The sequence below is a fragment of the Artibeus jamaicensis genome, unplaced genomic scaffold, assembly GCF_021234435.1.
Source record: "Artibeus jamaicensis isolate MK-2021 breed Jamaican fruit bat unplaced genomic scaffold, CSHL_Jam_final contig_497, whole genome shotgun sequence".
NCBI lineage: Eukaryota > Metazoa > Chordata > Mammalia > Chiroptera > Phyllostomidae > Artibeus > Artibeus jamaicensis.
Genome location: NW_026521863.1, coordinates 988,399 through 1,016,138, shown reverse-complemented (window position 1 = coordinate 1,016,138; position 27,740 = coordinate 988,399). Strand labels below are relative to the sequence as shown.

Here is a 27,740-nt window from a genome sequence, read left to right as displayed (position 1 = left end):
CCCAGCGCTCCACGAGGTCCTCACAGAGCCAGGACAGGACAAGAGAAGGAGCAAAGGAACGCAGAGCAGGCCCTGGTGCTGACGTTCTGGACAACTCCATGGTGGCCAGGGACTGGAGGCCCCTGGGTGCAGTGAAGGAAGCGAGTGTCCGCAGCCTCAGAACTGAGGGTGGTGTGTTCCGTTGCTGCAGTTTTGTATTTTTTTCCTCGGTTTCTGAATCTGCTCTGAAGAGATTGGCATCAAAAGAGGCTGCTACTCCCCCGCTTTGAGTTAGATGGTTGTAAAAAGGTCATTACAACGAAACTGTGTTTAGACCCTAGTGATGGGTTGTCCAAGTGGTTACATAAACGTTTAAAATTTCTACAAGAACTTTTTACGTGCTTTATGAACATAAGCAACTGAATTTTATTATGTGTTTTAGTAAAATGAAGTGACATCTAAAACCTTTCTGAGACAGTCCTTTGATTTCAGTTTGCCCATGTGAACGGAACTATTTCCTTTAAAATACCATGAGTTTCAGAATCAAATCAACAGGTTGTCGCAGGGCGCCTGTTATGTGAAGGGGACAGTTATGAATGGCCATCACGTCACGCTGCACGCCGTCCATTCTCCCAACTAGGCCACCACTCTGCTCACCATGGACAAGTACGCGCCTGACGACACTCCCAACATAAACAGCACCTGCTTCAAGCTGAACTCGCTGCAGCTCCAGGCCTTGCTGCAGAACTATCACTGCGCACCGGACGAGCCGTTCATCCCTGCGGTGAGTGGGCCCACACGGGCTGGGGGGGCACGTCTGCACAGGGAAGTGAGGACAGTGTTGGCTCATTTCCTTAAAAATAAGCCGTGTACTTGACCATCTTACAGGACCATTTTCATTGCTGATATACGAGTTCGGGTTTAGTGCGTGAAGTAGAAACTGCACGAGCATTTTAAGTGGAAAGGCATTTAACTCTGGGGGTCAAGTCTGAGGAGACCATTGGAAGGCGATGGCGGGGCTGATAGGCAGTTGCCCTGGAGTACTTAGTTCATGGGTGCACCCCTTCCCTTGAGACCCAGAGGCCCTCGAACTGCTGCCATGGCCACAGGTGTCCTCCACCTGTACAGCTGCCCCCCGGACCTGTGCTGCGGTGCCTGACTGGTAAATGCAGGCTCTCACGCAGTGCAGCCTGGAGCTGGGGCGTTCCTCCTGCGGAGGGTGAAAGCCCAGTTCACGGTGTCTGCTGCAGCTGGCCAGTGGCAAAGCAGGAGATGCTTCGGAGACCACGAGTCACTGTTGGGTCAGGGACTCCTTGCACAGGCATCCGCGATGGGGGAGGCCAGGTGCTGGGACGGACGTGTCGGCCGACTGGCCCCCAGCACTGAGCAGTGCTGCAGTAGACATCCTCAGAAGTAGCCCGGACTGGCAGTCCCCCGTGCCCCCCAGCATTGCCGCATGTACATAAGCTGTGTTGTGGTCATTAAAGGGATGCAGCATGAGCGACCCTGAGCGAATTCCAGCCCACGACAGCTTGAAGGGGTGTCATGGCGTAAATCGCACAATAGAAGTCAGACAACAAGCTATAAACAGTGTGCTTCTGTCTGTCTGGATTTCCAGAGCAGGCACGTGGTGTTGGCTGCTGGGGTAGCGGGGACTCGGGGAAGGGGCGGGCACGAAGCCACTCACCGCCAGCGGGCTGGCCTGCTCCTTCCTTGTGCTCCGGGGTAAGGAGTGCGGATGCTCTGGCGCGCGTGCTGTGCACTCGTGACAGCTTTGGAACAAAGTCGCTTACAAACCTCTAATTCAGAAATAGTCTCCGTATAAGCTGGAAATAGGTATTTTATCTTGGTTTTACACATCGTGTGAGCTTTTTTCCAAGTCATTAAACAGTCTACAAAAACAGTGACTATAGCACTAGATGTTGGGAAATTGTGTGAGGAAAAGTGACTACTTCTGAAGAGAGAAAACCTATTTTCTTGTGATTGAACGATTTCTTTTTTTTTAAAGCTACACACCCTTTGAAGTTAACCTCAGCTCTCTCGGTTTGTGTGCTGGAGAATGCCATGTGGGGCTCTGCCCGCGTGGCCTGCGGGAGCGGAGGTGGCCCCTGGTGCACAGCACCCTTCTGGGGGCATCTGTTTGTCATCTGGTGTCTTTCCCAACCAGGACCTGATAGAAAACGTGGTGGCTGTGGCCGAGAACACGGCCGACGAGCTGGCCCGCAGCGATGGGAGGGAGGTGCAACTGGAGGAGGACCCCGACCTGCAGCTGCCCTTCCTGCTGCCGGAGGACGGCTACTCCTGTGACGTCGTCAGGAACCTCCCAAATGGCTTGCAAGAGTTTCTGGACCCTTTGTGCCAGAGGGGTGAGTGGGGTTCCCAGTGCCTCTGCAGTCTGAGCTGCAGCCCCGTTCAGGGCACGTTTTACCAGTTCTGTGTTCCCATGAGAGAGTCCTTGTGTGCTTCTAAGAAGTCAGTGTTCCAGGACTGGGAAGGAAGCGTTTCCTGGTGACACGGGGGTTGCAGGTGTCCATAGTTCTTGGGGGTGGGCTGCACAAGAGCCCTGTGAGCCCTGCTCACTGGGTGGCATGTGGGCCTGGGCTGGAGGGAGGCCCTCATGGCTCCTCATTCCTCCCCCACCCCGACCCCTGTCTTGGGGTTTTTGGGCCTGGTCGCAGGCACGGCCTCTGGAACTGAAATGTCGCTGTTGGTGCCAGAGCAGCACAGGCTCTGGACCAGACAGCTGAGCCCTGAGCCCAGCTTCTCCCTGCAGTTCCTCGTTGCACAAGGGCTGTGATGACAGCCCGCCTGGTGGGACAGTACTCAGGGTGGATGGGCCACCAGTGGGTCTCCGAGTGCCGGCGCTGCTGCTGTCCCAGTGCTCGTGTGAGAAACCCGGCACCCATGTGGGTTGTGGAGCGGGACTCAGGTGCCTTGTCATGCCCTGTGCCTGCCCCACGTTCTCCATGAGGTTGGCAGGTGGACGTGTCCCGGTCAGGCCTGCAGTGGGAGCCGTCAGACCAGAGCAGACTTGAGTCCTGGTCTGCTGCTTTCCGGTAGTGCTCTGATGAGCAGCAGAATAGGGCCCACTGTTAGGCACTGGAACAAAAGTAACAGACGAGTTTGGGCTGTGTGTCCGTAGGTGTGTAAATTGAGCGAGTGTGATGCTTGGCCTCAGGGAGTACTTTACTCACCATAGGTTTTTATGTCTTCGGACAGTTTGACAGTGTGAGACATTGACCGAGGCTGCCACTGGGGATGAGCCTTGGCTGCAGGCCTCCAGGAGCACACGTGGAGCGGTGGGGGGGAGGGCAAGTCTCAGGGACTGCAGGGAGGACCAGGCTGCATGTGCTTCTGAGGAAGGCGCTGGGTGGGCGTCTCTGGGCTGGGTGCCTTTAGGCCCTGAGCCAGGCCCGGGTCGAGGCCCTGGTCTCCCCTTCTCCTTCCACGCTGCACGGCGCCGTCGGGCCTGGCAGCCAGGTGTTGTTCCTGGCTCCCCTGCTTGGGCCTGTCCCCGTCCCGAGTGGGACTGGAGACCGAATTGTGAGTGTGTCTGTGTGCCCTCTGGGACGGGCACGCTGTGTGTGGTCAGTGTCGTTCTGTGTGCTGTGGACCCTGTGGGGCCGGGGCCTTCGTCCCTGTTCTCCTTGCCTTCCCTGCATCTGTAGGACCTCAGGCTCTCCCCACAGCTTAAGCCGTCTTCCCTGTGAGGGACGCTCTGTGGCAGCAGCTGCAGGCTCACCTGCAGGCAGACGTCCGGAGGACGGCCGGCTGTGCGCACTGCCCCGGCTCTGCAGCAGGGACCCAGGGCTGCATGCGAGAGTCCAGCTCCCTAGTGGGTACGGTGTGTGGTGTGCATGCAGCTGCCGCGTAGGAACTCGAGTCGGGACAAGCATGTGCCCAGTTGGGACTTGTGAGACCCGGACTTGGTGACGAGGTTTCTCCGTGATGTCCCCTCAGGCGCTCTTGAATGCCTGATTTCAGGACACGGTGATGTTTCGTTGTGGTCTGGCACAGCCACGTTACTTCACATGCGTTACATGACAGTGTAGCCGAGTACACGGGTGCCGTGAAAGGGACCGCGATGCGCTCCCCACGTCCATTCTTTTGGGGGGTTTTGGTGTAATACTGTGGAAGAAGGCTGCGGAATCGGCGCAGACTCACACCTGCCCTGAGCCAGCCCCTCAGCAGAGAAAGGGGCAAGGACTCACAGTGCGGTCCACGCCTGCCGTGGACGCTTTGTGGGAAAAGTCAGTTACAGTCGTTGAGGTTTGAAAACCAAGGTGATTATGAGTCTCTAAAACGGGGACATGCAAGTCACAGGCTGTGTTTCAAAGAAACTTGATTGAAACTTATTTTTTCCACAAAGGACTGAAACTAAGTAAAATTAATAAGAATACTTTTTCTTATTTTAACTGAGAATGTTTGTCATCTCCTTTCCCCTCTACCACAAACAACTTTGTAACTGTCCAGAATTAATAGCCAAAGTTCCTACTGGGGGGCACCAGAGTGGGTGGGCACAGTAGTGCTGCCTGCCGGCCCCCAGCCAGCACTCGGCAGCAGGGCCGGTTGGGGCGACGCTGTGGACACGGGGCCCGGCGCTCGGGGTCTGGCGCACGGGCTCCTCCCAGCGACTGTGAGCTGAGGACGGAGTGCAGTCGTGTGGGGAACCTACCAGGAGTGGCGGCGTGAGGCGCGTGTGGTGCGACCTTGTCAGGGAACTGCTGAGACACAGTCACATCTGACCGGACGAACAGAGTGTGTCGTCGTTTGTCCCTGGTGAAAATGTCATATTCTTAAAACGTTATAAAGTGATTCTAAAGTTCATTAGAAATTCAAATGAGTATGACTGACAAGGAATTTGGACAAAGAATAACGAGAATGGGCCTGTTCTCCCAGAATTGCTCTACCGGGCAGCTTGTATCTTACCCGCCAGGCCACGTGACCAGGACCTGGCAGTGCAGGTGACATCACACCTGTTTGTGTGGGCCTTTGCCCTCTGGGAGGGAGGGGCAGGCATTGCTGAGGCGTCCGTGGCCGAGCGGGGCAGGCAGCCCTGCAGGGGAGGGCGCGTGGCCCCCACCAGAGTGAGGATGCAAGGTCCTGGGATGGACGGGACCGGGAACTGTCCCGCCACGCTGCTTGGCATGGGCATTCTGTCGGACCGGAACCGAAGAGCGGGGCTGAGTGTTGGGTTGTGGAGGAGGGGCAGGTGTCCAGGAGAACAGCGAACGTGGTGTTGGGTATGATGCCATTGAGGCTTCGTGCCAGTTCCCTTGTGGACGATCAGAATGGGGTCTGCATGGTGCACTGTGCAGTCCTGCAGTTTGCTTCTCTCCTCAGGGTTCTGCAGGTTGGTCCCTCACCCACGCTCACCAGGTACCTGGACGATCTACTTCGAAGGTGCAGACTACGAGAGCCACCTGACTCGCGAGAACACGGAGTTGGCGAGTACTGTGGAGGCTGGGCGGGCAGGAGCGCGTGGCCCACGGGTCTGGAACTTAGTTGCAGGTTTTCTCCTTGCTTACAGTGGGCATTGCTGCGACAGGAAGATTTTAAACCACTCATAAACACTAATTTTTAGAAAAAATCTCGAACCCCCAGTTTGGACATGAAGTTTCTACTCCAGGCCATGTATATACAATTTAGTTTATAAACTGTGCTTTTTATCTATAAACTGTGCTTTTTAAAATAAAGAATGCTTAGTCCCACAACTATACTAGCTTTAATGTTAATACATGCTTTAGAAACGTGTTAATAGGGTAGTGTTAGCAGGTTTTACTAGGAAATGGTTTTTTGTGCTACAGATATGTTTTCATAGCCAGTTCTACCTTGTCTTAAACATGTACCAAGTCACGTACTTGTGGGTTCCAGTACTGACCAGCTCCGTGCACGCTAGGGACCCCCCCTGCTTTGCTCGGTGCAGAGAGCTGTGGCCAGCAGGCCACTGCCCCACGCCTGAGAAGGGGACGCTGGCTCCCAGCTGTCTTGTGCTCACACACTGGGGTCTCTGTTGGAAATGCCGGTTCTAAAAAGTTCCTTTCTGAGCTTGTTTAGTCCCGTTTACCTTAGACGCTGTTCTGTAATTTTGAGATCCGGGTCTGAGTCCGCAGCATGGTCCTCCGTGGCTTCAGAGACACGGTTGTGCCGCCCTAAATCCGCTTGTGCTGCACGCTGCAGACAGTGTCCCCGCCCCGCCTGCTTTCTCAGGAAACGCAGAGCCCGCCAGGCGGCGGTACTGAGCGCAGCACGAGAACGAAGTGTGTGTCTGTACATTCCTTTTGAAGGAGTTAGTTTGTTTTGGCTTAGTGGCCTACTGCAGGTTTGAGCATGTGTTACACCCACTTCCAAGGCTGAAGTGGCTCGTGATTTCTGCTCTGCTGAAGGGACACCCATGTGTAACCACTGGCACAGGGGACATGCCTCCTGTGCTGATTATTGGCCTTGTCAACTGCCCTTTTTCAAATTGCAAGGGATAACAATTTCTAATTCCTAGATTTTACAGAAAAACAGGGATCTTTTAGATGGAATTATTGAGTATCCACAGATCCCTCAGAAGATTTCAGGCCTTAGCTTAAAAAATAACTCTAATGTCACCTAATCTTATTTCCCTTGAAGTACTGTCTCTTGGCCTTTGGGGCTGTTGAGGCAGACAGCCGTCCCCTCCTGGCGGGGGGGGGCCTCTGCACGGTGCGTGTGCTGTCAGCGCCCCACGGGTGGCTCTGGTGGGTCTCAGTGCTGTGCACTCTTACGTGTGATCTTCGAGGTGCGTGTAGCACATCCCATCCGCGGGTTGCTTCACTTCCTCATTTGTGGACCCACTCTGTCACTGGCCTGTCCTCCGGGATGTGGCTGTACGTCGCAGCCAAGGACTGAACGCTGCACCTGGACCCGGGGCAGCTGGGGCTCTGCTGCTTCAGGAGACAAAGGTGTTTGGTCACCTTTGTGAGCTTTGTGTTCTCCTCCCCACGGATGGTTAGTTTCAACTTGTTTGAAAAACACCCACCGAGATGGAGCCTGAAAGGCAGTAAAGGAACAGTGTGATTTTGTGTAGGTCAAGCCCCTGGGACCTGATGGTAGTGCAAGTTCAGTTCTGTTTCACACGTGACAGTCCTCCCGGAGCACGTCGACAGCACCCATGACTGGGCCTCCTTTGGCACTCGGGTCGAGGGTGCCCCGTCTGTGTCCTCCCCGCTTGGTCGGGCAGCGCCCCTCCCCACTCTGTCATGGAACTCCACTGCAGCTGCGACATAACCTCTATCTTCATCCTTCAGGCTCAGCCTCTGCGGAAAGAGCCCGAAGTGATCACTGTGACCCTGAAGAAGCAGAATGGCATGGGCCTCAGCATCGTGGCGGCGAAGGTAGGACTGGCCGGGGATGGGGGCCTGGGGCTGCAGAGGCACCCTGCTGCGTTCCAGGGGATAGGCCTGTGGTTCTGAGAGTGGGGGCCTGTGCTCGGACCCAGCTAGCTGTGGGGTGGCCTCCATATGGGAAGTGGAGTGAGGGGCACCTAGAGGTCGCCCAGCTGGTGCTTAGAAGGAAACTGTTGAGGCGGTGGCAGAAGTGAGTTGCCACAGCGGGCAGAGGCCCGGCACGGGGGAGGCTGTCCCTTTGTGGCCTAGCAGGCAGGTCAGTCACCACATCACAGCGGCGGCGTCGGCAGGAGTGCAGGTCTGGGTACAGGCGAGGGCGGGTGGTCGGGTGCGCAGGCCCAGTCGGGGCCGCTGCGTCCTGAGACCGCAGGTGCTGGCCGTGCTCTGGTCTGTGTGTGGTGGCGGTGGGGGGTGCTCCCCGGGAGACCTGCCAGGGTCCTCCACCCCCACCAGATCCCGGCTGAAGGAATGGCTGCCACCGAGCCTTTGCCTGCCTGGCTGGCTCCTGGCCACACACTCCCTAGTTCGTGTGTGCACTTGCCACACTCGCCTCTCCACTCCTGTTCCTGCCCGGAGCTCCCCAGGCTGCTGTGCGTCCTCTTTCAGACGAGGAAGTGCCGGTGTGGTTGAGAGGTGTTGTCTTGTCCTGAACACAGTAGGTGACTCAGGGGTCAGTAGGGCCCCGTCGCTGCTCTGCACCAGCCCCCAGGGCCCAGAGCTGCAGGGGCCCAGGCCGTGCTGTGCTCCCGGGGCGAGGCCGTCTATTCCTGTGACTGACGTCCGAGTGGACCAATGGGAGAGCCGCAGCTGGTCTCTGGAGTGAGGTGTGCTCCGTCCGTTCCTGAGGGGAGTGCCGAGTGTCTGCCGTGCAGGAGGACAGGGCCACCTCCACCGGTCACACGATGTCTGCAGAGTTGTTCTCTTGTGTCCTTCACTGACACATTTAAAAAGAGATTTGTGCAGCCCTGGCTGGTGTGGCTCAGTGGATTGAGCACAGGCCTGGGAACCAGAGGGTCGCCTGTTCAATTCCCAGTCAGGGCACTTGCCCGGGTTGCGGGCCACGTCCCCGGTGTGGGGTGTGCTGGAGGCAACCACATACTGAGTTTCATTTCACTCTTTCTCTTTCTCCCTCCCTTCCCCATTTCTCTTAAAATGTATGAATAAAGTCTTTAAAAGGAAAGAGGCTTGTACAGAATTATAGTGTTAGCAGTGTTTGTAGCTAGGATATAGAGTTGTAGAGCTGAAGCTTACTGGGGAGTGGTAACAACACAGGAAGTTAGAAGAGTATAAGCAGAAGAGGACCTTTTCCAACCACATGTGTGTCTCCACGGGACGCACAGTGTCCGGACTGAACATGTTCCCCACCCCCGTGCCACTCCCAGGTCTCCACGAGCCAGGTGCTCCCTGTCTCCTCCACTGGGCAGCAGCCTGGGGGCGGTTGAGGGGCAGCTGCAAGGCATGTCCCCTCCAGTCCTGGGGGACATTCTCTGATGTGACGCGCCTGGGACCTTTGCTGGTTTTGTTTCTGGTCTCTCAGACGTTCTCCACAGTAAACTGTGTGTGTGTGTGTGTGCACTCAGAACTGGAAGAGAAGCAGTAGAAGAGTCGTTTGCAAAGAGTGCAGGCTGAGCTCTGCCTAGGAGGGCTAACTTGTCAGCTTGTAAACACATTTAATGAGACTGAGCGTGCCTTTGGCTCTCATCTCATGAAGTTTGCTTCTCCTGCCAGGAATGTCTGTGATCCAGGCAGCCCCTTTATTAGTACATGCTCTGATCCCTGGGGGGACGAGGCAAAAAATGTGAGGGAGCACATGACATCAGAGGCCAAGGCTGATTTGAGGGCGTTGGTTGAGTGTCTCCCCTACAGTGTAGCCTGGAGGCTGGGGGACAGCGAAGGAGAGCAGGTGTGAGCCAGGTAAAGGCGTGGGCTGTCCCAGCGTGGGACCAGGCACGGTACCTGGCACGGGAATGGTGGGAATGCGGGTGGAGGCTGCAGCCAGGCCTGAACCCTGGGAAGCTAGTTGGGGCGCCCCCTGAGCTCTGCTGAGAGGGGCGACTGGACACCGAGAGCAGGATCACAAGGCTTTTTTGTCAGGGGCTGGCCTTGCGTGTCCTGGCAGGCAGTTGGCCCAGCAGCAGTCCCCCAACCTCACCGAAGAAGGGGCTCAAGTAAGGCCCTGTGCGGGGGTGGGGGGGGCGGTTGGGAAGGTTGATTCTTGCAGTGTTGTGGACCGTGGGTTGGAGGGGCTCAGAGGTGCGGTCAGAGGGCCTGGTGGGTAAGCTCTTCCTGGTTTTCCAGGGGAGGTGACAGGCTTTGCCGTGGCCGTGGGTGGGGAGGTCAGATGGCACTGGAGAGAGCTGACGACCCCCTCTAAGGCCAGGCCGGTGAGCACACCGCTGCCGGGCTGGCAGGGAGGGTCACCTTGTGTCCCCATGGTGTCTCTCGCACCGGGGTGCGCTGCTGAAGAGCGGCGCGTTTCGGCCAGAGAGAAGCCAAGTGCAGCGTTGAACGTGTTCATTTGAGATTTGGGGCTGGGAGGCCTGCTGCGGGTGTGGTGTCTAGTAGAGAGGCTAGCAGGTGAGTGTGGAATTCAGAAGGCGAGAGCCAGCGGTGAAGCTGGGGGGCCGCTGGACGTTCCAGAGGAGATCACTCAGAGAAGGGGTCCGGGAACGCAGCTCTGCACCGCAGCACCACTGGCAGGCGCCCTTCCTCCTGCTGAGGCCCAGCTCCGCTCCCAGCTGTCGGCCCTGTAGTCTGGGCACTGAGCGGCCCCTCCAGGCCTCAGCCCAGTGAGGGACCCTGGGGGTGAGGGTCAGACCGCTCATCCTCCATCACTTATGTCCCTGTCACTCACATCGTGTGTGCCTTTCCCCGTCTCGGCCGCAGCGCCGCCCTGTCTGTGGTTTCGACTGTCCCTCCCTTCCGTGCTGGTCTGCGCTGCTCTGCGCCTCTCTGGCCCAGGCTCCCTTCGCATTTCCCTGATGAGTATGTGGCTCCGCGGCTGGGAGCCTGGACATTGTTTTGACGGTCGGTTCCCTGACGCCCTGCACACTGTGGTTCCCTTTTATGAGATCCAGATGACTCGGGCCGGCGCCTGTGCAGGTCTCTTTCCGAAGCACTGCTTCAGGAAGTCGAAAATGCTGCTTCCTGCTCATCTGTGGGATAGCACGGTGCTTCCTGTTTGGGTTTTCAGAATACAAACAGTTCCATCCCTTTTACTTTTCTGGCTCTTTTTAAAGTTTAATGAAGTACGAAGTGAATAGAAATCAGAGCTGACCGGTTACGTAAGAGTCTGGATGTTGGTGTTGCTAAATGCCGTGCACTGTCGCTGTGTCCAGCGCGGGGCTGTGGTAACCCAGTCTCACCCTCCCCACTGGGTGCGCAGCCGTGGAGGCCACACGAAGCGGGCAGTGGTCTCCAGCTGGAGAAGGGGCTACCGTCTGGTGTCAGAATGTGGTTCTCCGTCGTCGGGAGAGCGGGCCCGCTGGTGAGTGTCCTTGGGGCCGCGGGGGTGGGTGTTCCCGTGCCTGCGCCAGCTGCGGTCTTCAAAGAATGTGTTTTCTTCCACTGTGACTTGTCTAAACCTGTCACTGATGAACGCTCGTGAGGCAGCCATTTAACGTAGCTGGTAATTGTCACACACCAGGGGTTTGTTGTTTTGGGTTTAATGCTGCATGTTCTTAAGGTTCATGAAGGTACAAGGCTCCTGTATGCTTTTTATACAAGAAAAAAACAAATTTAGCCCTGCTGGTTAGAATACGGTGAAAATTGCTTGATATAATTGAAACTACAGCTGTGTGATTTGCTGAGGAACACGCAGGAACGCCGTGCCCTGCCGACTTTGTTTTGGCTCCAGAGGGTGGTTTTCACTGCAGGCTTTCGCTGAAGCCGTGTTTTCTAAGAGTAGCATAAGATGACAATTTAAAAAGTACTTAGAATATTTTACTGTTTTAGTTGAAAATAAGTGGCTGACTCAGCAGTGTCTTGAAGGTAGTTTTAGTGTGGACTTTTAGACTGTAGAACAGTTGTAATCTTTTAAGTCTGAATTATCAGCAGTTAGCTCAAAACACAGAATCCTGTGTCCTGGCCCTCAAAGCAGAGCACGGGTTAGCACAGCACCCCTGCCCCCCAGGAGCAGGGCTGGGGTGCCGTCCGCAGACCTGAGACCCACCTCCCCCACCTCCCGCCCCAGCTTCTTGCCCAGCTTCTTGCCCATCCTGTGGCCACGCGGGCAAGACCTCATCTGAAAAGCGGAGTCAGGAAGTTCTTGGTTCCTTTGTAAAATCCACTCGCAAGCATGCCGTGTGATCGAAGTTTCTTTGTGGAAATGCCAGAGATAACCCTCCACCGAGCCGTGTGAAACGACCTTGTGTCCTGCACGGTCCTGCTTGTGAGTTTGAAAACGGTGTTTTATGTTTCAGTTCTAAAAGCACAATAATAAACTGTATAAAGGAAAACTTCCCTTTTTAAAATACTGGCTTAAGTGCTCAGGTCTAGGACTGACCGAATGTGGGTTCAGGCACAGTGTTAAAGTAGGGGTGCTGGGTGTTCCTCCTCCGAAGCAAGTCGTCACCCCACACAGCTCCTCCGGGAAGGCAGCGCATCTGTAAGGTCCCTGAGGGAAGGGCACCTTCAGGCCACCCTGGCCTCACCCATCCAGACTCAGCCAAACTCGGGGTCAAGGCACACCCCTGCCCAGCTGCAGGCGGGAGCCAGGGGAGGGCTGCGGAGGGCTGCGGGGTCCTGCGCCTCAGCTGCTCCCCTTTGGCTCCCAGGCCACTTTGGGAATCTCAGGAGAGCGCTGCGCCTTCACCCTGCCGATGTCCCCGCACCCATTTTGTGTAGCTGTCGGCCCACGGGCCTCCTGAAGCCCATCTGCGGAACCCCACTTAAAAACTCCTCTCCTTCATTTTATGGAGAAGGGAAAGACTGATGTTGCAAAATCTCGTTTCCTAATTGATGCAGAGAGTAAACAAACTAACAGAGCTGGGCCTGGAGCCCCGCTCAGGGAAGTCAAGCCTCAGCTTGCTCCCCGCATGATGCATCTGTCGGGAGCACCTCCGGGAGCACCTCCCACGTACCTTCATGGTGCTGAGCATAGTGTGTATCAAGAGTGACTTTTAAAAGTGATGATTTCAGAGTTAAGGTCATTCCTATAAAAAAGAGAGTGCTTATGATGTTTTTAAACTCCATTCCGAACTGTAATAGTCAGTGAATCCGAGCTAGGTGACTGACAGTGCCGTCCCAGAGCCTGAGAAAGGGGTGCCTGGGGAGCTTCGGGCATTTGGGGTCACCCAGCCCCCTTGCTGCTCTGGAGCCTGTGGTCGCAGTTGGGATTGGGTCTCTGTGCCCAGCAACTATGGGGTGAGCTCATGCTGTTCTGGCCGCGAGTCTTCTTCCTACTGCTCTTGGTTTTTCTGGATTGTGTTTTGATGATGTTTTTGTGCGGTTCATCATCTCGCACTCCTGCACTCACGTGGAGTTTGCCCAGGGAATGCTGGGAGCCTGCGGTCTTCTCTGAGCCTCGCTGTGCCAGAGCTGACAGGGCCCGCACCTTGACGTCTTCCCAAAACGCACCTTGGGAGGAGGAGAAACCCCGGACCCTCGGGCAGACTGAGAGGTGCATTCATTCCTTCCTATTGCTGGGGAGCAGTCTGGCGCATAGCCTCTCTTGCCCTTGGGTTTGGGGACTCCTTTTTATTAACTTACGCATGCTCTTTCCTGCCTTTTTTGCTTCACCCTCCCTCCCCCTACCCATTCTCCCTTGCCACCTCCCATTCCCCCCCCCCCCCCCCGCACTGCCAGGGTGGGAGGTGTCCTTTCTCACACCCCTTCTCTTTTAAAGGAAAGAAAAGCAATTGCAACAGGCACTGTGTGGTTAATACTAAGATCACACATGTAGCGACCTTCATTACTTCATTTCAGGTGCTTTTTTTAAGGACAGGGACCTAGGTTGTTGTGTTCTTTGCACCACCTGGCTAATGTGGCTGGTCCTTGTTCCCCGGTGGTCTGTGGTCTGAGGTCTGAAATGGTGAAGGCCAGCAGCACCCAGCAGCGTGGTGCCAGACTGCCTGGGGACTCACACCAGTTGAGTTTAAGAGCAGAGTTGTAGCTCAGGACGTAGAACTCCTGGTGCCTTTGGAATGTGCAGTTGCTTTCCACATGAGCTTTCTCAAAAGGGTTTTGATTTGTAAAGTGAGGAATGGGTAATTTTGAATGGTTATGCTTTTTTTTTTTAAATTTACAAATAGTAAATACACTTAAACATACTGTAAGTTTTTCCAACCCTAGTGTAGATACCTTTAGGCAAGCAGTTCTTTAAACTGTTTAGCTTTAGCACTGTGTTACGGTGAGGTCCTGTTTTTACCCGGAAATCTGCAGTCGCGAGTTCATTGCCAGTGCCTGTGGTGGCCGTGACACGTGGTGTGCCGAGCCTGTCATTCCGGAGCAGTGCCCTCGGGGAGGGGGGGAGTGGGATGTGCGGCCCACACGGTGTCGCACACTTTCTAGCAGCCGCCTTGTTGAGTTTCGTAAGGTCTTGTTTTTGCATCGTGTCCGAGATGGTGCGGCTTCAGCGCACAGTCGATGTGCACTCGTGAGGTGGTTCAGACTCTTTTCCACACTCCGTCTGCGAAACCCCGGGCTTGTTTTGTGCGGACACACACTTCAGTGGGGACGTGGGCCCCTCGGCTGCCCCGCCTGGCGGCACGGTCCGCAACCTCTCGCCAGCGTCCTCGAAGCGATGTCCACATCTCCTGTCAGCTTCGGTCGGCACTCACTCGCTCACTCACGTGTGTGTCCTTCGAGTGGCAGGTGAGACATGTGGACGCGCAGCAGCGAGGGGTCGCCACTGGTGGACCCACGTTCCTCTCTGAATTAGGAAAGGAAGAAGTTACCATAAGATGAGTTTGAACTGTGCGCACATGTAAATAAGTAGAAACTAGTACAATTATTTTAACAGATCACTTAAATTTAGTTTAGATTAATTTGTATGCATATTGTTAGAAATAAGACATAAGGGGTTTACTATTTCTGAAGTGAATTCACTTTGTTTCATACATCATTTTTACCATCTCTAAGTGTTCTGATTTGTATCCAGATGGAGCAGGGCAGGGGGCAGGTAGCAGGAGAGTTGCGTGGTGCTAAGAAATTACAGTGGCTTGCAGGGGATGGTCTGTGGTGCGCCTGGCGAGAGCCCACCTGTGCCCAGGCCAGGCAGCAGTCAGCAGAGGTGAGGCAGAGCTCGTGGGCTGTCTGTCCCCCCGTCAGGGTGGACATTCCAGGCCAAGACTGCTGTGGCCAAATTGACAGCCTGGATCGCCCCTGCCCTGGTTGGGTTTGTGGCGTCCAGTTGGAAATAGTGACCCACGGTGGTCTGTGACACACACAGCAGCTGTCCGGCTCACCTTAGTGCGCTTCCACCTCCAAGGACCCGGCCTGTGGTGCTGTTTTCCTAAAACGATCACTAGGGGAGCTGCGGTTTCCCTCCTACAGCAGGCATATTTACAGGTGCCAGTGGCCAGTTCATAACTCTGAGCTGCGCCTGAAGTACAGCTAGGGTTTGAGTGATTGGGGGGAGGGGCGGGGCATTCATTCCCACAGAGGCCCCTGGGCTGCAGAAAGGGCGGGCGTTTGTGGGCAGGAAGGCAGCCCTGCCTGTGCCCCAGGGGGAGGCGGGGCCGGCTGGGGAGGTGGTGCTGCTGGAGACCGCATTAGCGCGCTTCACTGCCAGCTACAGTTCGGATGCCTCTTCGGACCTGCTAGGTTCCGATTCTTCACTCTGCACCCGTCTTCCGCCGCCAGGAGTATTTTTTACTAATAGATTTCTCGATGCTTTGTCGGTGACCTGTGGGGTGCTCCTGTGTCTTCTGCGTGCGCGCACGTCTCTGTTTCCCTGGACCTCCTTTTGTGACGAGTAAATACACTGCTTACAGATGGAACCGACTTGGAATTCAAAGAACTGCCTGTAACTGGGGATGTGGATAAGTTCCCCTCAGGTAGAAAATAACACCTGTGACTTCTTCAGTTCCGGGCCTTTCCCGTCACGCGTCACCAGACCGTCACAGGTGTGTGTGTCACTCTGGAGAGAGTGCCTCTGGTGCCAGAATCCCAAGTGCTCAAGGCTTCTCACTTTGTAAACCGGTAGCGTGACAGCGTTTCACTGTTATCTACCAACTCACATAATGGATATCACGGCTGCTTCCTACCTCACTGTGTTCCCTGCAACTCAGACTTCCTGATAAGTGATTGTTTTCAACATGAGGAATTGACTGCGTTCTGGTAGCCTTATAAGGAAGCTGCTCTGGAAGGGAGTTGAGGAGGCGCCTTCTCCCAAGCAGCTGGACACAGGATAAAGCAACCGTCCGGAGGGAGCAGAGGAAATCTGGTCTGACATTGGGAAGGTAGTGGCAGGTGAGCCTGGGGCTTGGAGGATGAAGGGTTTGGGCAGATGCATCAGAAAGAGGTTGTGTGTGAAGGGAGCAGGGGAACAGGGCCGCCTCGGGGCCACGAGACCTGGTCCGGCTCACGTCCGTGTGTTGTGCGTCCTGGACGTGGGTCCTGGGCGTGCAGCCCCTCCTGCGGGGGCTGCCCCACAGTCATAGGCCGAGGGTGGTAGGAAGGAGCATCTCCCAAGGCAGGTGGGACCTCGGGTGACCAGTGGGTCAGTCACGAGGACAGGATCCACATTGTGCCAGAAGTTTTCTGAAATTTATACTGTCAACTTCTGTCTGTCTGAAGGCGTGGCAGTGACGATGCTGTCAGTGTCTCTGTTACATGGTCAGTTTCACTGGACTGTTTCACTTAGTCTTATTAATTTCCATGTTGCCTGTAGTGTAATCGATTACCTGTTTCCAAATGTTTTAGGACTAAATGCTATTTAAATAGGGAGTTTGCTGAATTTGAGCTTATGTATTAAGTTGTCTAAAGTGTGGAGTGGTCAGGAAATAACAGGGCTAGTAGTTCCCCTCGGTGTGAGGTCGCTGATTTAGAAGAAGAGATCAAAACATACAGTAGTGCCCCAGGGAAGCCTCGGCGGGCTGTGCGTGGGGAGCACCGGCATCTCCCGGGGCGGGAGCTGCAGCGGAAGGGCACAGTGACGGGCGACAGAGGTGTGTGCGCAGGGCTTCGGGTGCGAGGAGAAGGAAGGACTCTTCCTCTCATTTTCTTACAGCATTCTGTTTTGTGACTTCTTAGAAGAGTTATATTGTTACAGTTTGTGCAGGTAGATGAGGCGTTTTTTTTTTCATCAATAATGATCTTATACAGAGCTGGGGAGTGGAGGAGGGCTTGCCTTGTTGTTTTTATTATCTGAATCACAAGAGTAATTCTGCGTGCAGATGCAGGTGAGCGCCCGTTCATGCTGAAAACCAGAACCATCATCCTCGTGTACCCACCGGGCACGCATTCCCAGCCCCCCCAGTGGATGCCTGAAACCGAGGGTGTAGTACCATACTCTATGTATTGTGTTGTTGCTAGACATACACGCCCGTGATAAGGTTGAATTTATAAGGTAGGCACGGGAGAGATGAACAGTGATAATAAAACAGAACAACATACTGTGTAAAAGTTATGTGGATGTGATCTCAGACGGGTGGGATAACAGCGAGGCTGTGAAATGTCCGATGGACCAGCTGTATACACCTTGGAGAGGCGGGACAAAGGGGTGAGTCATGGCCCAGGTGGGGCGGATTGGGACAGCTGGAGGGCTCATGAACATGCTGCTCAGAATGGCACCTGTTCAAACTTCTGTGTCGCTTATTTCTGGAATTTTCCATGTAATACTCAGATCTGGTTAACGCGGGAACTGAAACTGCGGAAAGTGAAGCCGAGTTGGGGTAGCTGTGTGTTCTGAAGTTCAGTGAACATTGCTTTTATGTTGGTCACAGAGGGAACAGAAGGAGGAAGGGTGGTTTAAGAACCTGTTTTAACGCTCTGGCCTGTAGGGTATTAGCTGTAAATAAGTATCATGTCATATTTGCAGAAAAAGAGGGCTTTCAAGTGCTTGACGGCTGCGGAGAATAGCACTCTCGAACACACAAGCCTGTGCGGGCAGGGGCACTCGGGCTTCGCTCATGGGCGCGTGGGTAGCTTCAGACAGCACGGGTGCTCAGTGAGTGGTCGAGGGAGGGAGGGACTGCCCGTCTGACAGCTGAGTTGTCACACAGAACGGTCACCATACGTTGCATAAAGTGCAGGGTGTGGTTTTTCAGCATGTAGGGGAGTCCGTGTGCAGGAGTTCCTGCTTCAGCAAGTGGGCACAGGGACGGGAGTCTAGAAGAGATTCCCTGCGGTGTGTCCCAGTCCCCACGTTCCGGGAAACACAGTGTGGGTGGATGCCAGGTCAGGTGGGCGGTGTGTTTGTTGCTCTTTGCTAAGGGATGATAAATTCAGAAAGTTGCCATTTATTAAGTGCCTCCTGTGTGTTTTACATTGTGAAATTGCAAATTACCAAAAAGTGCAAGGTTTGCTAACTCTCCGAATAAAATTTTTGTTTTGCTTTTAATTTAATGGCAAAGGAACCCAGGCGAGGACCCACGTTTGCACGTGGCTGTCTCGTGTTGGGAGTGCTGCATGGTTTCTGAGGGCGTCGCGTGGGCGTCTGGGCCCAGGCAGGTCTGCGTCACAGACCTGGAGAGAGAAGGTGTTGGGGGGGATCAGGTGGGAAACGTGGGAGGCTCACGTGTGTGACATATGTCTTAGGCTCATGGAACAGCGGCATGCTGGGTGCTGGGTGTTCCCAGAGGGGAGGGCCAGGGGCACCCTCCACCGTGCTCGCTCGCTCGCTCACTGGTCAGACTCCTCTTCAAACCCGCACTACAGCCTAATAGGAAGGAGGAGTTTTCGGGTGGAAATTGAGTAGTTTGAGCAGTGTAGTTGGTTGTTTCATTAGGTCATCTGTGGAGGTCACCGCCTTCATAACTTTCCGTGGTGCCTTCTTCTCCTGTTGCTTTCATGACACATGGCCTCTCGGCCGCTGCAGAGGGCATGACTGGGAAACACGCCGCCACAGGGAGCTGGCCATGCAGCTCCATGCGAGCTTACACGTGACCTTGGTTCCTCTGGGCCCCAGTAAATAGTCCAGAGTTTGTTTCGTGGTTCCCGGCTGTGCTGTGCAAGCAGAACATCAGCCGTTCTCAGAAACGGTGGTGTCTGTTTCTGACATTGGTCTCCCTGAAGTTCCTCATGCTCCGTGGCGGGATGTGGGGGCCCCTTCCCGTGTGTTCGCTGTGGCCTGGGGCCTCTGGGTTTATTCACAGCCCCGGCGCCTGCCCCTAAGATCATGCAGCCATGCACAGTGTTTGCTGCATGATCTCTCACCGGAGTCTCTCTTGTTTGCCACAGTGCATTTTGTCTTGGTTTAAATTCTTAAGTGTGTAAGGGGGTCTAGGTAGATGCCAGAGTGTGAAAGCGCTGTGGTTAACTGCTTTCGTATTAAGGTGATGAGCAGTCTCTGTCCTGAGAATGGTTTGGTTCACTCACCACTGAGGCCGTGCGCGGCCAGTCTTAGGTCACCTGTAGTTTCTGGTCTGTTCAAGGCTTGTTGATAATTGACTGATTTTTCAGCAGTGATTTTTCTTTTTTTTTTTTTAAGATTTTATTTATTTATCCCTAGAGGGGAAGGGGGGAAGGAGAGAGGGAGAGAAACATCAATGTGTGGTTGCCTTTCATGCGTCCTCTGCTCGGAACTGGCCTGCAGGGAACCAGCCTGCAACCCAAGCATGTGCCCTGACTGGGAAACAGTGATTTTTCTTAATTTGGAAACAAAACAGACACGTTTCTTGTTAATCCCTTTGCTCTCACTGAAGAGAATGTTGATCCTGCTGATGGCGTTGTTGCAATTCTGACCCCCCCCCCCCCCCCCCCGTGAGCACAGGAGCTGGCACTCGTGTTGCAGCCGTCTGCGTGGGAGTGTGCTCCCCACTGTGCGCTCCCCAGAGGGCTCCTCCCTGAGTCCTCACTGCGGCCTTTCCCCTTGTTTCTCGCAGGGTGCCGGTCAGGACAAACTCGGGATCTACGTCAAGTCCGTGGTGAAAGGAGGTGCTGCAGACGTGGTTAGTACACTCTTGAAAGATGCGAATTCTCAGTGTGTCGTGTCTAACGTAGTAGGAGATACTCCACCGTGTTTCTGGTTACCCAACACTGTGCACTGTCCATTGAAGACAGGCAGGAAGTGTCCTTACCTGATTCTTCTTCCTCCCTCTCCCCCCGCCGCCCACCTCGGACGCGCTCTGCCTCGGTGTGTGCGCAGGACGGACGGCTGGCGGCCGGGGACCAGCTGCTCAGCGTGGACGGGCGGAGTCTGGTGGGACTCTCTCAGGAAAGGTATTGTTCGTCTGCTTGCTTTAAGCTTAATGTTAACACTTGTAGGGACATTTCACAGTAAAGTTTGGGATTGGGAGATGACAAGAGCTGTGTCCCAAGTCCTCCCCGTGTGAGTGTAGAACTCAGTGCACGTGCCCTGTCGCTTGTCAGGTGGGAGAGGCCCCTTCACAGTGTCAGTGAGCGCTGCCGCCACCCTGCACTCCTCCTGTGGCCTCGGCGGGTGTGGGGCTCCTCGGAGGGGAGGGCAGTGGGTGGTGGGTCTGAGCAGCGCTGGGCTACTCAGGGCCCAGGCTCCCGTGGGGACAGAGCAGGTGGCATGTTTCCTTTTTCTTACCTTTGTGACCCTCTCTTCCTAGGGCAGCAGAGCTCATGACAAGGACCAGTTCTGTGGTGACATTGGAAGTAGCAAAGCAAGGAGCCATCTACCACGGTCTTGCCACCCTGCTCAATCAGCCATCCCCGATGATGCAGAGACGTAAGTGAGGCCTGCGAGGGGAGAATGGGGGTCAGTCGTCCACTGACCACTGCCAGCCTCAGGTTCACCAACCACCTCTCCCGGCCTGGCATCGCGTGGCCAGGCCCTGCTTCACTGTCGGAGAGCACCCTGTGGAGGTGGGGCTGCCCTGTTCAGTGCCCCCGTTTTGAAGATCAGGAGATCGAGGGTGTGCGTGGCTTGCTGGAGCCAGGGTTTGGTGTGGCCCTGCGAGCCACGATGGTGACTCATGAGATTGCCTGACCCCTCAGAGCCACTGAGCCCCGCTTCCGCAGGCCCGGCACAGGGGACACTCCGTCGGGAGTGAGGCATGAATGGAGTTTTTGTTTTCCTAGCAAACGCAGGCTGCAGTCTTTAAAAAGCAGGTAGACTTCTCCACCGAAGGACTATCCGTGCATATGCATCGTTACTTCAGTCCTGAGGGCGCTGAACTGAGACCTGATTGTCTTACTGGGAGAGCTCACCATTTCAATAGAATGCTCAGTTATTTGAATAAAGTAGTTTGTTGGTGGGAACCATGGTTTTGTAGCTACATCAAAAATCTCAGAATAAAAATCCATATAAACTTAGAACTTTTTGAAGAAATTACTTCAGAAACCACAGGAAGAAAGATGACGCCTCACATCATATTTTAAATCGTTACGTACTTTCCATCTCAGTCTTCATAATCCACCTGCTTACGGGGCCCGCCCACCAAGTCTGGCCTGGGTGGGACTCTCCCCCTGGAGGTCGTGTTTGGGGGCTTCAGGCCTGGATCTGAAGCCCAGGTGGCGCAGGGTCTGAGAACCCGGCCTTCCGCTCCCTGAGCCGAAGCAAGGCGGAGTCCAGGGCACCGTGGCCTGTTCTTCCTCGTTTCATAACGTGGCACTTGACACGCTGCTTACGTGGGTTCTGCCTTTCCTGCCATTTCAGAGGCGAACTAGATAGGGTTCGAGAAAAGAGAGGAAACTTGAAAATCAGTAGTAAGTCAGGGTTACTGAGCGGGAAGCTGAGAGAACTGAGATCGAATGGCCCCGTCAGATGTGGCCTGTGACCATGACCACCCTAAATGATTGAAAAGTTCACGTGCTTAAAGTGAGAGAGTGGTTTCTTTTCTGAAAAGTAATATTAGAACAGATTTTGCAACTTTTGTTACTTTCATTACTTAAAACAGGTCAGTTTATGAGAAAATAAGCTTTGAAAGAATTCCTTTTTCCATTAATGCCTGTTCAGTGTTGCTTTACTTGAAAACCTTTTCATTCTTACGTAAAAATCCTCTTATTTTCCACTAAAAACAAGTTTAGCTGTGGAGTTTTAGATATTTGTAGGTTTATCTTTCTCAGAAAAAACCTTGAACATACAGTGACCTCTCACACATGTTGCGATTTCAGTGTCGGATCGCCGGGGCTCCGGCAAACCCCGACCGAAGAGCGAAGGCTTCGAGCTCTACCATAACTCCGCTCCCAACGGGTCCCCCGAGAGCCCGCAGCTGCCCTGGGCAGAGTACAGCGAACCCAAGAAGTTAGCCGGCGACGACAGGCTGCTGAAGAACAGAGCCGACCACCGGTCCAGCCCCAACGTAGCAAGTAAGAGAGCCCCCGTGACCCCTCCTCTCCTGCCCCCAGCCCACAGAGGAGCAGGGGTGCTCCGGTGCGCTCATGGGGAACACGAAACCGCTGCGAGCACGTGCGGGCTTGCGGCCTGTTTTCCCGAGGCCGTCAGGGCGGGTGTTCCTGTGACAGGATGTAGGAACGGAGTAGGAAACTGTCTGATTCGGTCCCTGCTCTGGGCAGGTAGTGCCGCTGGCGGCAGCCCCTGTCTGTAGGTGGACCTCGTGCTCTGGCCGTGGCTGTTCTGGAGCTGGGGGGCACATGGGAGCCCAGTTCCTCCCAGGCCTCGTGTTCCTGTCCAAGCCAGCCACCCCACAGGTTGAGTGAAGATGGGTGGCGCACGGCGACTGCCCTCTGGACCCCTCGTTAGGTAGCGTCTTGCCACGGCATGTGACATTTCTGTCCCTGACTCTCCCACCAGATCAGCCTCCGAGTCCTGGAGGGAGGAGTGCGTACGCCCCTGGAGCAGCTGTGAAGATAACGTCCGTCTCCACGGGAAACCTCTGCGCGGAGGTCTGCGCCCTGCGCCCTCTCTCCTGTCTGAGTCCTTAGCTTCTCAGAGCACCTGGCCAAGCCCGAGTGTCGCCACAGGCTAGCCCTGTTGATAGCTAGGGGCTTTGATTTTTCTCTTTTTAATAGAATATGTAAAAGAGCTGTAGATGAACAAGGCTGGGCAAAATAGAGTGTTTTTCATTATTTACATTGTATAGGATCAAAACACTTGTAGTTTCTAATACGGTTGTCAAATGGACATAGACCACATTGTGAAAGAGGCCACTGGAAGTCACATCAGCCCTCTGCACAGACTGCCACGCTTGCTCACTGGCCTGTCTTTCTCACGGTTCCCAGGAGGAGACGCCGCCCCCGCGGCCTGAGGCCTACCCCATCCCCACGCAGACCTACACACGCGAGTACTTCACCTTCCCTGCCTCCAAGTCCCAGGACCGGGCAGCCCCGCCCCCTCCTCACAGCCACTGGCCCGCCTACGAGGAGGAGCCTCAGGTGCACGTGGACAGTAGCCACCCCAGCGCCACCATGCAGGTTAGAAGGGGGGGGGTTCCACGCACGCTGCACTCCCAGCAGGGCAAAGTCTCTGGGACACGCCGTTTTCCCTCCACCAGCCCTGCTGACGGCATTGCCTTCTTTGCCGGTTTTGTGGTTAACTGGGAAGAAGGCGACAGATAGGGCAGGATGCTGGATGTGGGAGAACACCCTGTCATCTCGTTGTGTGAAGGAGGAGAGGTTAGCGATGGGAAACCTTGCTTACAGTCGCTGGGGCCATCAGGCCACTGCCTCTGGGAGCAAGAAAGGAGAGCCAAGGAGTGTGCGGGGCTCCATTCCCACCCAGAGCTGCCCGAGCCCCGGGGGGACCTCGAGGCCCTGCCTGTGACGCTGCTGGTATGGCCAGGGTGTGAGATGTGCGTGTAACACAGTGCAGAGAGCCAGGCCCTGGGGCGGCAGAGCTGTCTCACCTTTCAGGTGTGACTGGACCCTGTGCTCCAGACCACGTTCCAACTGCCCAAACCGAAAAGCGCTTCAGGGCACGGGAGAAGGCCCAGGGACAGCCAGCGTGGAGGGTGGTAGCCCCAGGGTGGGGGTGGGGCGCGGCATTCCAGGCTGCAGGGGCAGCTGGAATGCCGTGGAGGGGCACCAAGTGACAAGCCGAGGATTTGAGTTCTGTCCAAGTTAGTGGAGAAGGGGGGGGTCAGTCCTGGTAGTTAGATGAAGGCACGTTGTTAGACGTGTTTTCCTTTTCAGAAAGGTGACTAGGTGTTGTGCCGGGAGGGATCTACGTGTGTCCGGTCTGCTCTGCACAACAAAGCACCCACCCCGCGGAGGGGCTCCAAGTCCGCCAGTCTTGGGTCAGGGTGGACAGCGGTGCTGGGGGCTGAGGTGGGGTTGTGGTCGAGCCTAAAAGGACGACACAGCCCAGGGCCTGGGGGGAAGGTTTCTTCACAGGGGGCTGTAGGAGGAAGGAGGGGAGAGAGCCCTGTTTTTTGAGGGTGGAAGGGACTCAGGGCGTAGACCTTGCTTGTCCAAAAGACTGGACCTCGTCTCCTGCTTAGGTCCATCCTGCCCCTGTCCTTGCTGGCCTGACAGCCCCCCCACCCCCACAGCCCTGGTAGCCGCATGAGTTGGCTGTGAGCAGAGGCCTTTTCCTGTCTCCCCTTCACAGCGAAGTGGTTGTGTGCCCCGTTTCCTCCAGCACACTCCCTGGGCCCCTAGGGGGTCTGCTGGCCCCTGGAAGCGGCCCGCCCAGTCTCACCTGCTGTCCGGGCAGTGCAGGGTTGAGCCCCGCACATGCAGGTGACATTTGCCATCCACTTCTGCCTCGAAACATGGGCAGATGATCCCGAGGGGACGGGGACGGGGTGGGGGCGGGTGTTGAGAGGACCAAGAGTTATGGTGGACTCAGCAGAGAGGGCCAGGAGTATGCTCCAGGGGCTAGAGTGGGTCATAACGGGAGCAGAGCCGTGACCGGGAGTCACCAGGGGCAGCTGTGGGGAGAGCTGTGGGCAGTGTGGGAGGTAGGCCCCGCACCAAGTCTGTGCAGGTGTGGTGAAGTGGCAGCCGCATGCTGGCTGTCCATGCTTCATGGTTCCTGAGGCTTGTTTTTCCAGGGATTCTTTATCTTTCTGCTTTTTTAGGAAATAGTTCGTATTTCATTGGTTGTTTTTTAAGGAAAGGAAAACCATTTATTTTCAGGTTTGCATCTTTAGTTTTCGCTCCTTAACAGGGCAGGGGAAAGTGTTTGCCTCAGACATCACAAAGAATCACTTTTACCTTAGATGTGCTCTTTCAGACATCAGACTAGCCCTTTGAGAAAAGTGTATTCATTTCCATCTCTGAAGCACACACAAAATGTGTGTCCAGCCGGTGTGCACCATCGTAGACCCTCCTGAAAGGAGGCCCCGGTGGCCTAGTGTATGTGGCTCCCTGCACCGTGCACGCAGCTGTTGGGGTGGGCGGGCAGCCAGGCGTCAGCTGCGGTGACATCCCGAAAGCCATGGATGATGGCGTGGTTGGGGTTGGATGGTTACTCTTTGGAAGAATTAGGATATTATTACAGAGAGGTAATTTTTGCTGCCGTTCGAGTGATGAGGCTAAACATTCACCCTTTCAGAGTCGGTCCCGTGATGGTCCCGAGGTGGGAGGTGTGTAGGGTCCACCCTGCAGGCGCACACCATGCCGAAGTGGTTCAGTTTTCCCCGTGGTGCCTTGAGAGTGCACGCCCTTCGCTCCTTTCACCAGCCCAAGGAGCCGCCAGGACGCACACGGGGCAGGCTCAGCCTCTGCCCTGCGCACTCGCTCTTCTAAGAACTTTTCTCCTGGGGATGCAATGTTTGTGGGTTTCCGTAATTTCTTCTGACGAGTGGCTGAAATATGACAGCCTTCCTTTGTCTCTTCCCAGCGTGTTACCCGTTCCCAAGAGGAGCTTCGGGAAGACACAGTTTACCACCTGGAGCGCCACCGGGTGGAGGCCGCACTGGACCGCAAGTCGGACAGCGACATGTGGACCCATCAGAGCTCCTCCATGGGCTCCAGCGCGTCCAGCCAAGAGCACCTGGACCGTGTGTCCAAGGCAGGCACGCCTGCGTCCACTCTGACCAAAAGTGGCCCTGGGCGCTGGAAGACACCGGCCACCGGGCAGCCTGTGCCAGCAGCGGTCCCCCCGCCCAGCCGCACGGACCTGCCCCCACCCCCTCCTCCACCTCCTGTGCACTATGCCAGTGATTTTGACGGAATCCCGATGGAGTTGCCTCTCCCACCGCCCCCTGCCAGCCAGGCGGGCCCCCAGTCGGCACAGGTGGCTGCCGCGGAGCGGAAGAAAAGGGAAGAGCACCAGCGCTGGTACGAGAAGGAGAAGGCCCGGCTGGAGGAGGAGCGGGAGAGGAAGCGCCGGGAGCAGGAGAGGAAGCTGGGCCAGATGCGCACGCAGTCGCTGAACCCGGCTCCCTTTTCTCCTGTGACTGTGCAGCCCACGAAGCCGGAGAAGCCGGCCACGCTGCAGAGGGCCCCGGACACGGTCATCCGCGAGCTGCAGCCCCAGCAGCAGCCCCGCACGATCGAGCGCAGGGACCTGCAGTACATCACCATCAGCAAGGAGGAGCTCTCCTCCGGCGACAGTCTGTCCCCGGACCCGTGGAAGCGGGACGCCAAGGAGAAGCTGGAGAAGCAGCAGCAGCTGCACATCGTGGACATGCTGAGCAGGGAGATCCGGGAGCTGCAGAGCAAGCCCGCGCGCACCGCCGAGGACAGCGACCGCCTGCGCAAGCTCATGCTCGAGTGGCAGTTCCAGAAGCGGCTGCAGGAGTCCAAGCAGAAGGACGAGGACGACGAGGAGGAGGAGGACGACGACGTGGACGCCATGCTGCTCATGCAGCGGCTGGAGGCAGAGCGCAGAGCCAGGGTAAAGGGGGGCGGGGGTGTCTGGTGAGGACTGTGAGCTGAGGCCTAGGAATGAACCCGGGTCGAGGCTGGGCTTTTCCCAGACCTGCCCAGTCCAAATGGGACTGGTCCGTCTCAGCCAGCAAGCTCATGTTTCTCCTTCTGCAACTCTTCCGTTCAGGAGGTAACAGTCTTGATCAGGGGCTGGCACACTGATTTTTGTTAAACAGGCAGCTAGTCAAATCTTGGGCCTTGTGGGCCGTGCAGACTCGGTCCTCCTGCCCAGAGTGCCAGCCGGACTGCGCATGGTCCCCGCCCAGCCTGCTCTCAGCGGGTGGGGCCAGGCAGTGGGGGGCACGCCCACTGTTTCCGTGGTAGTCACGACACTGAGAACAGAGGACTTTCTTCACTTACCCAATTGTACAAATAACTTCTGGTTCTTTTGTGTCAAATAGAAGAATAAAGTTTGTATTAGGTTAGTGCATAGATGGTTACACTGCCAAATTTAAGGTTTTTGTTTTAGCCTCTGGAGAACTGTCGACAGAGAGGCGGTTATCAGTATGAATTGGAAGAGAGTGCTATTGACCACGTAGTGGGTTGTGTTTTTTTTTTTTTTTTTTTAAGCAGAATGCAGGATTCTGAAAAGACAGCGGAGCATGTCTTTCTGTCTTTCGGGTTTTGTTTCTATTCCAGCTCTTGTCTGATGCTCTCTGCCCTGAACACTGAGCCGCGGGGCGGTGCAGAAGGGCACGGAGCAGACCGGCGGCATCTCGCTGACGCACGCACACGCATGCACACATGCTCCCTGTTGTGTGCGTGTGCTCCTCAAGTGTACGGCTGTGCCCCGAGTCCAGGTGGGGTCCCACCTGTGTTGGCACTGCAGTTTCTAAAGTCAGGGCCGAAACGTTAGCCCCCTGTTTCCTTGGCGTTTTTCTCCTCGCCAGCGTGAACTCCCTTCAGAACGACCACTCCTGCCAGTGCTGCTGCTTGATTGGAGCCTTGACACCTGGCATCAGCTCTGGCCTCCGTGGTCGTGAACTCTTAGCTGTGCACTTGCCCTTGGCTGCCACCGTCCCTAGCAGGCGCGCTGCAGGCAGCCTGTTAAAAATGCTGAGTGTGTCTGTGGCCTGTGCCTCTCACCCACAACACAAGGATAGCATGGCTTTGCTGTTCCTGCAGTGCCAGCACTGAATGGAGCCCTGTGTTAACAGTGAACATGTAGCTGGTCACCGTCACAGCCGTATCCCATTAGCAGTGACGGGATCACGGCACTGCGATGGTCCTGCAGGCACTCAGTCGGTGAGGACCAGGTGTTTACTGAAGGTCCGTCCATTTTAAGCCTCTCAGTGTGAACTATGATATTTGGAAAGTTTTTCATGATAGTTTAGGTAAAAGTATCTGTGTATTTACCATTGAATACATATTGAAATTTATCTCTGTCTCCAAGTCAGAGAGCTGAGGGAAACTCTGCCTGCTTTAGTTTGGTGTGTCTTAGTCACAAAGCCAGTGTCGATGTTCCGAGTGGCAGACGAGGGCCTGCACCGCCCCCGCCCCCACTGGGCCCTTCAGAGGCAGCGGCAGGAGAGCAGCAGA

At 55.5% G+C, this 27,740-nt stretch overlaps 1 protein-coding gene across 19 annotated transcripts in view; it reads left to right on the top strand.

Annotated features, from left to right (window-relative positions):
* The window catches only part of AFDN (afadin, adherens junction formation factor), a 107,045-nt gene that overhangs the window by 65,137 nt on the left and 14,168 nt on the right, over nt 1-27,740 (top strand). For 18 of the 19 annotated variants that reach the window (XM_037126109.2, XM_037126102.2, XM_037126103.2 and 15 more), the window contains 11 exons: nt 620-763; nt 2,147-2,345; nt 5,323-5,426; nt 7,254-7,340; nt 19,340-19,405; nt 19,603-19,676; nt 20,033-20,151; nt 21,540-21,734; nt 22,180-22,271; nt 22,608-22,799; nt 25,171-26,169. In XM_037126109.2, coding sequence (XP_036982004.2) covers nt 620-763; nt 2,147-2,345; nt 5,323-5,426; nt 7,254-7,340; nt 19,340-19,405; nt 19,603-19,676; nt 20,033-20,151; nt 21,540-21,734; nt 22,180-22,271; nt 22,608-22,799; nt 25,171-26,169 — 2,271 coding nt within the window. Of the gene's footprint in view, nt 1-619; nt 764-2,146; nt 2,346-5,322; nt 5,427-7,253; nt 7,341-19,339; nt 19,406-19,602; nt 19,677-20,032; nt 20,152-21,539; nt 21,735-22,179; nt 22,272-22,607; nt 22,800-25,170; nt 26,170-27,740 lie in introns of those variants that run through there. The other variant, XM_037126118.2, reaches the window with a different exon arrangement.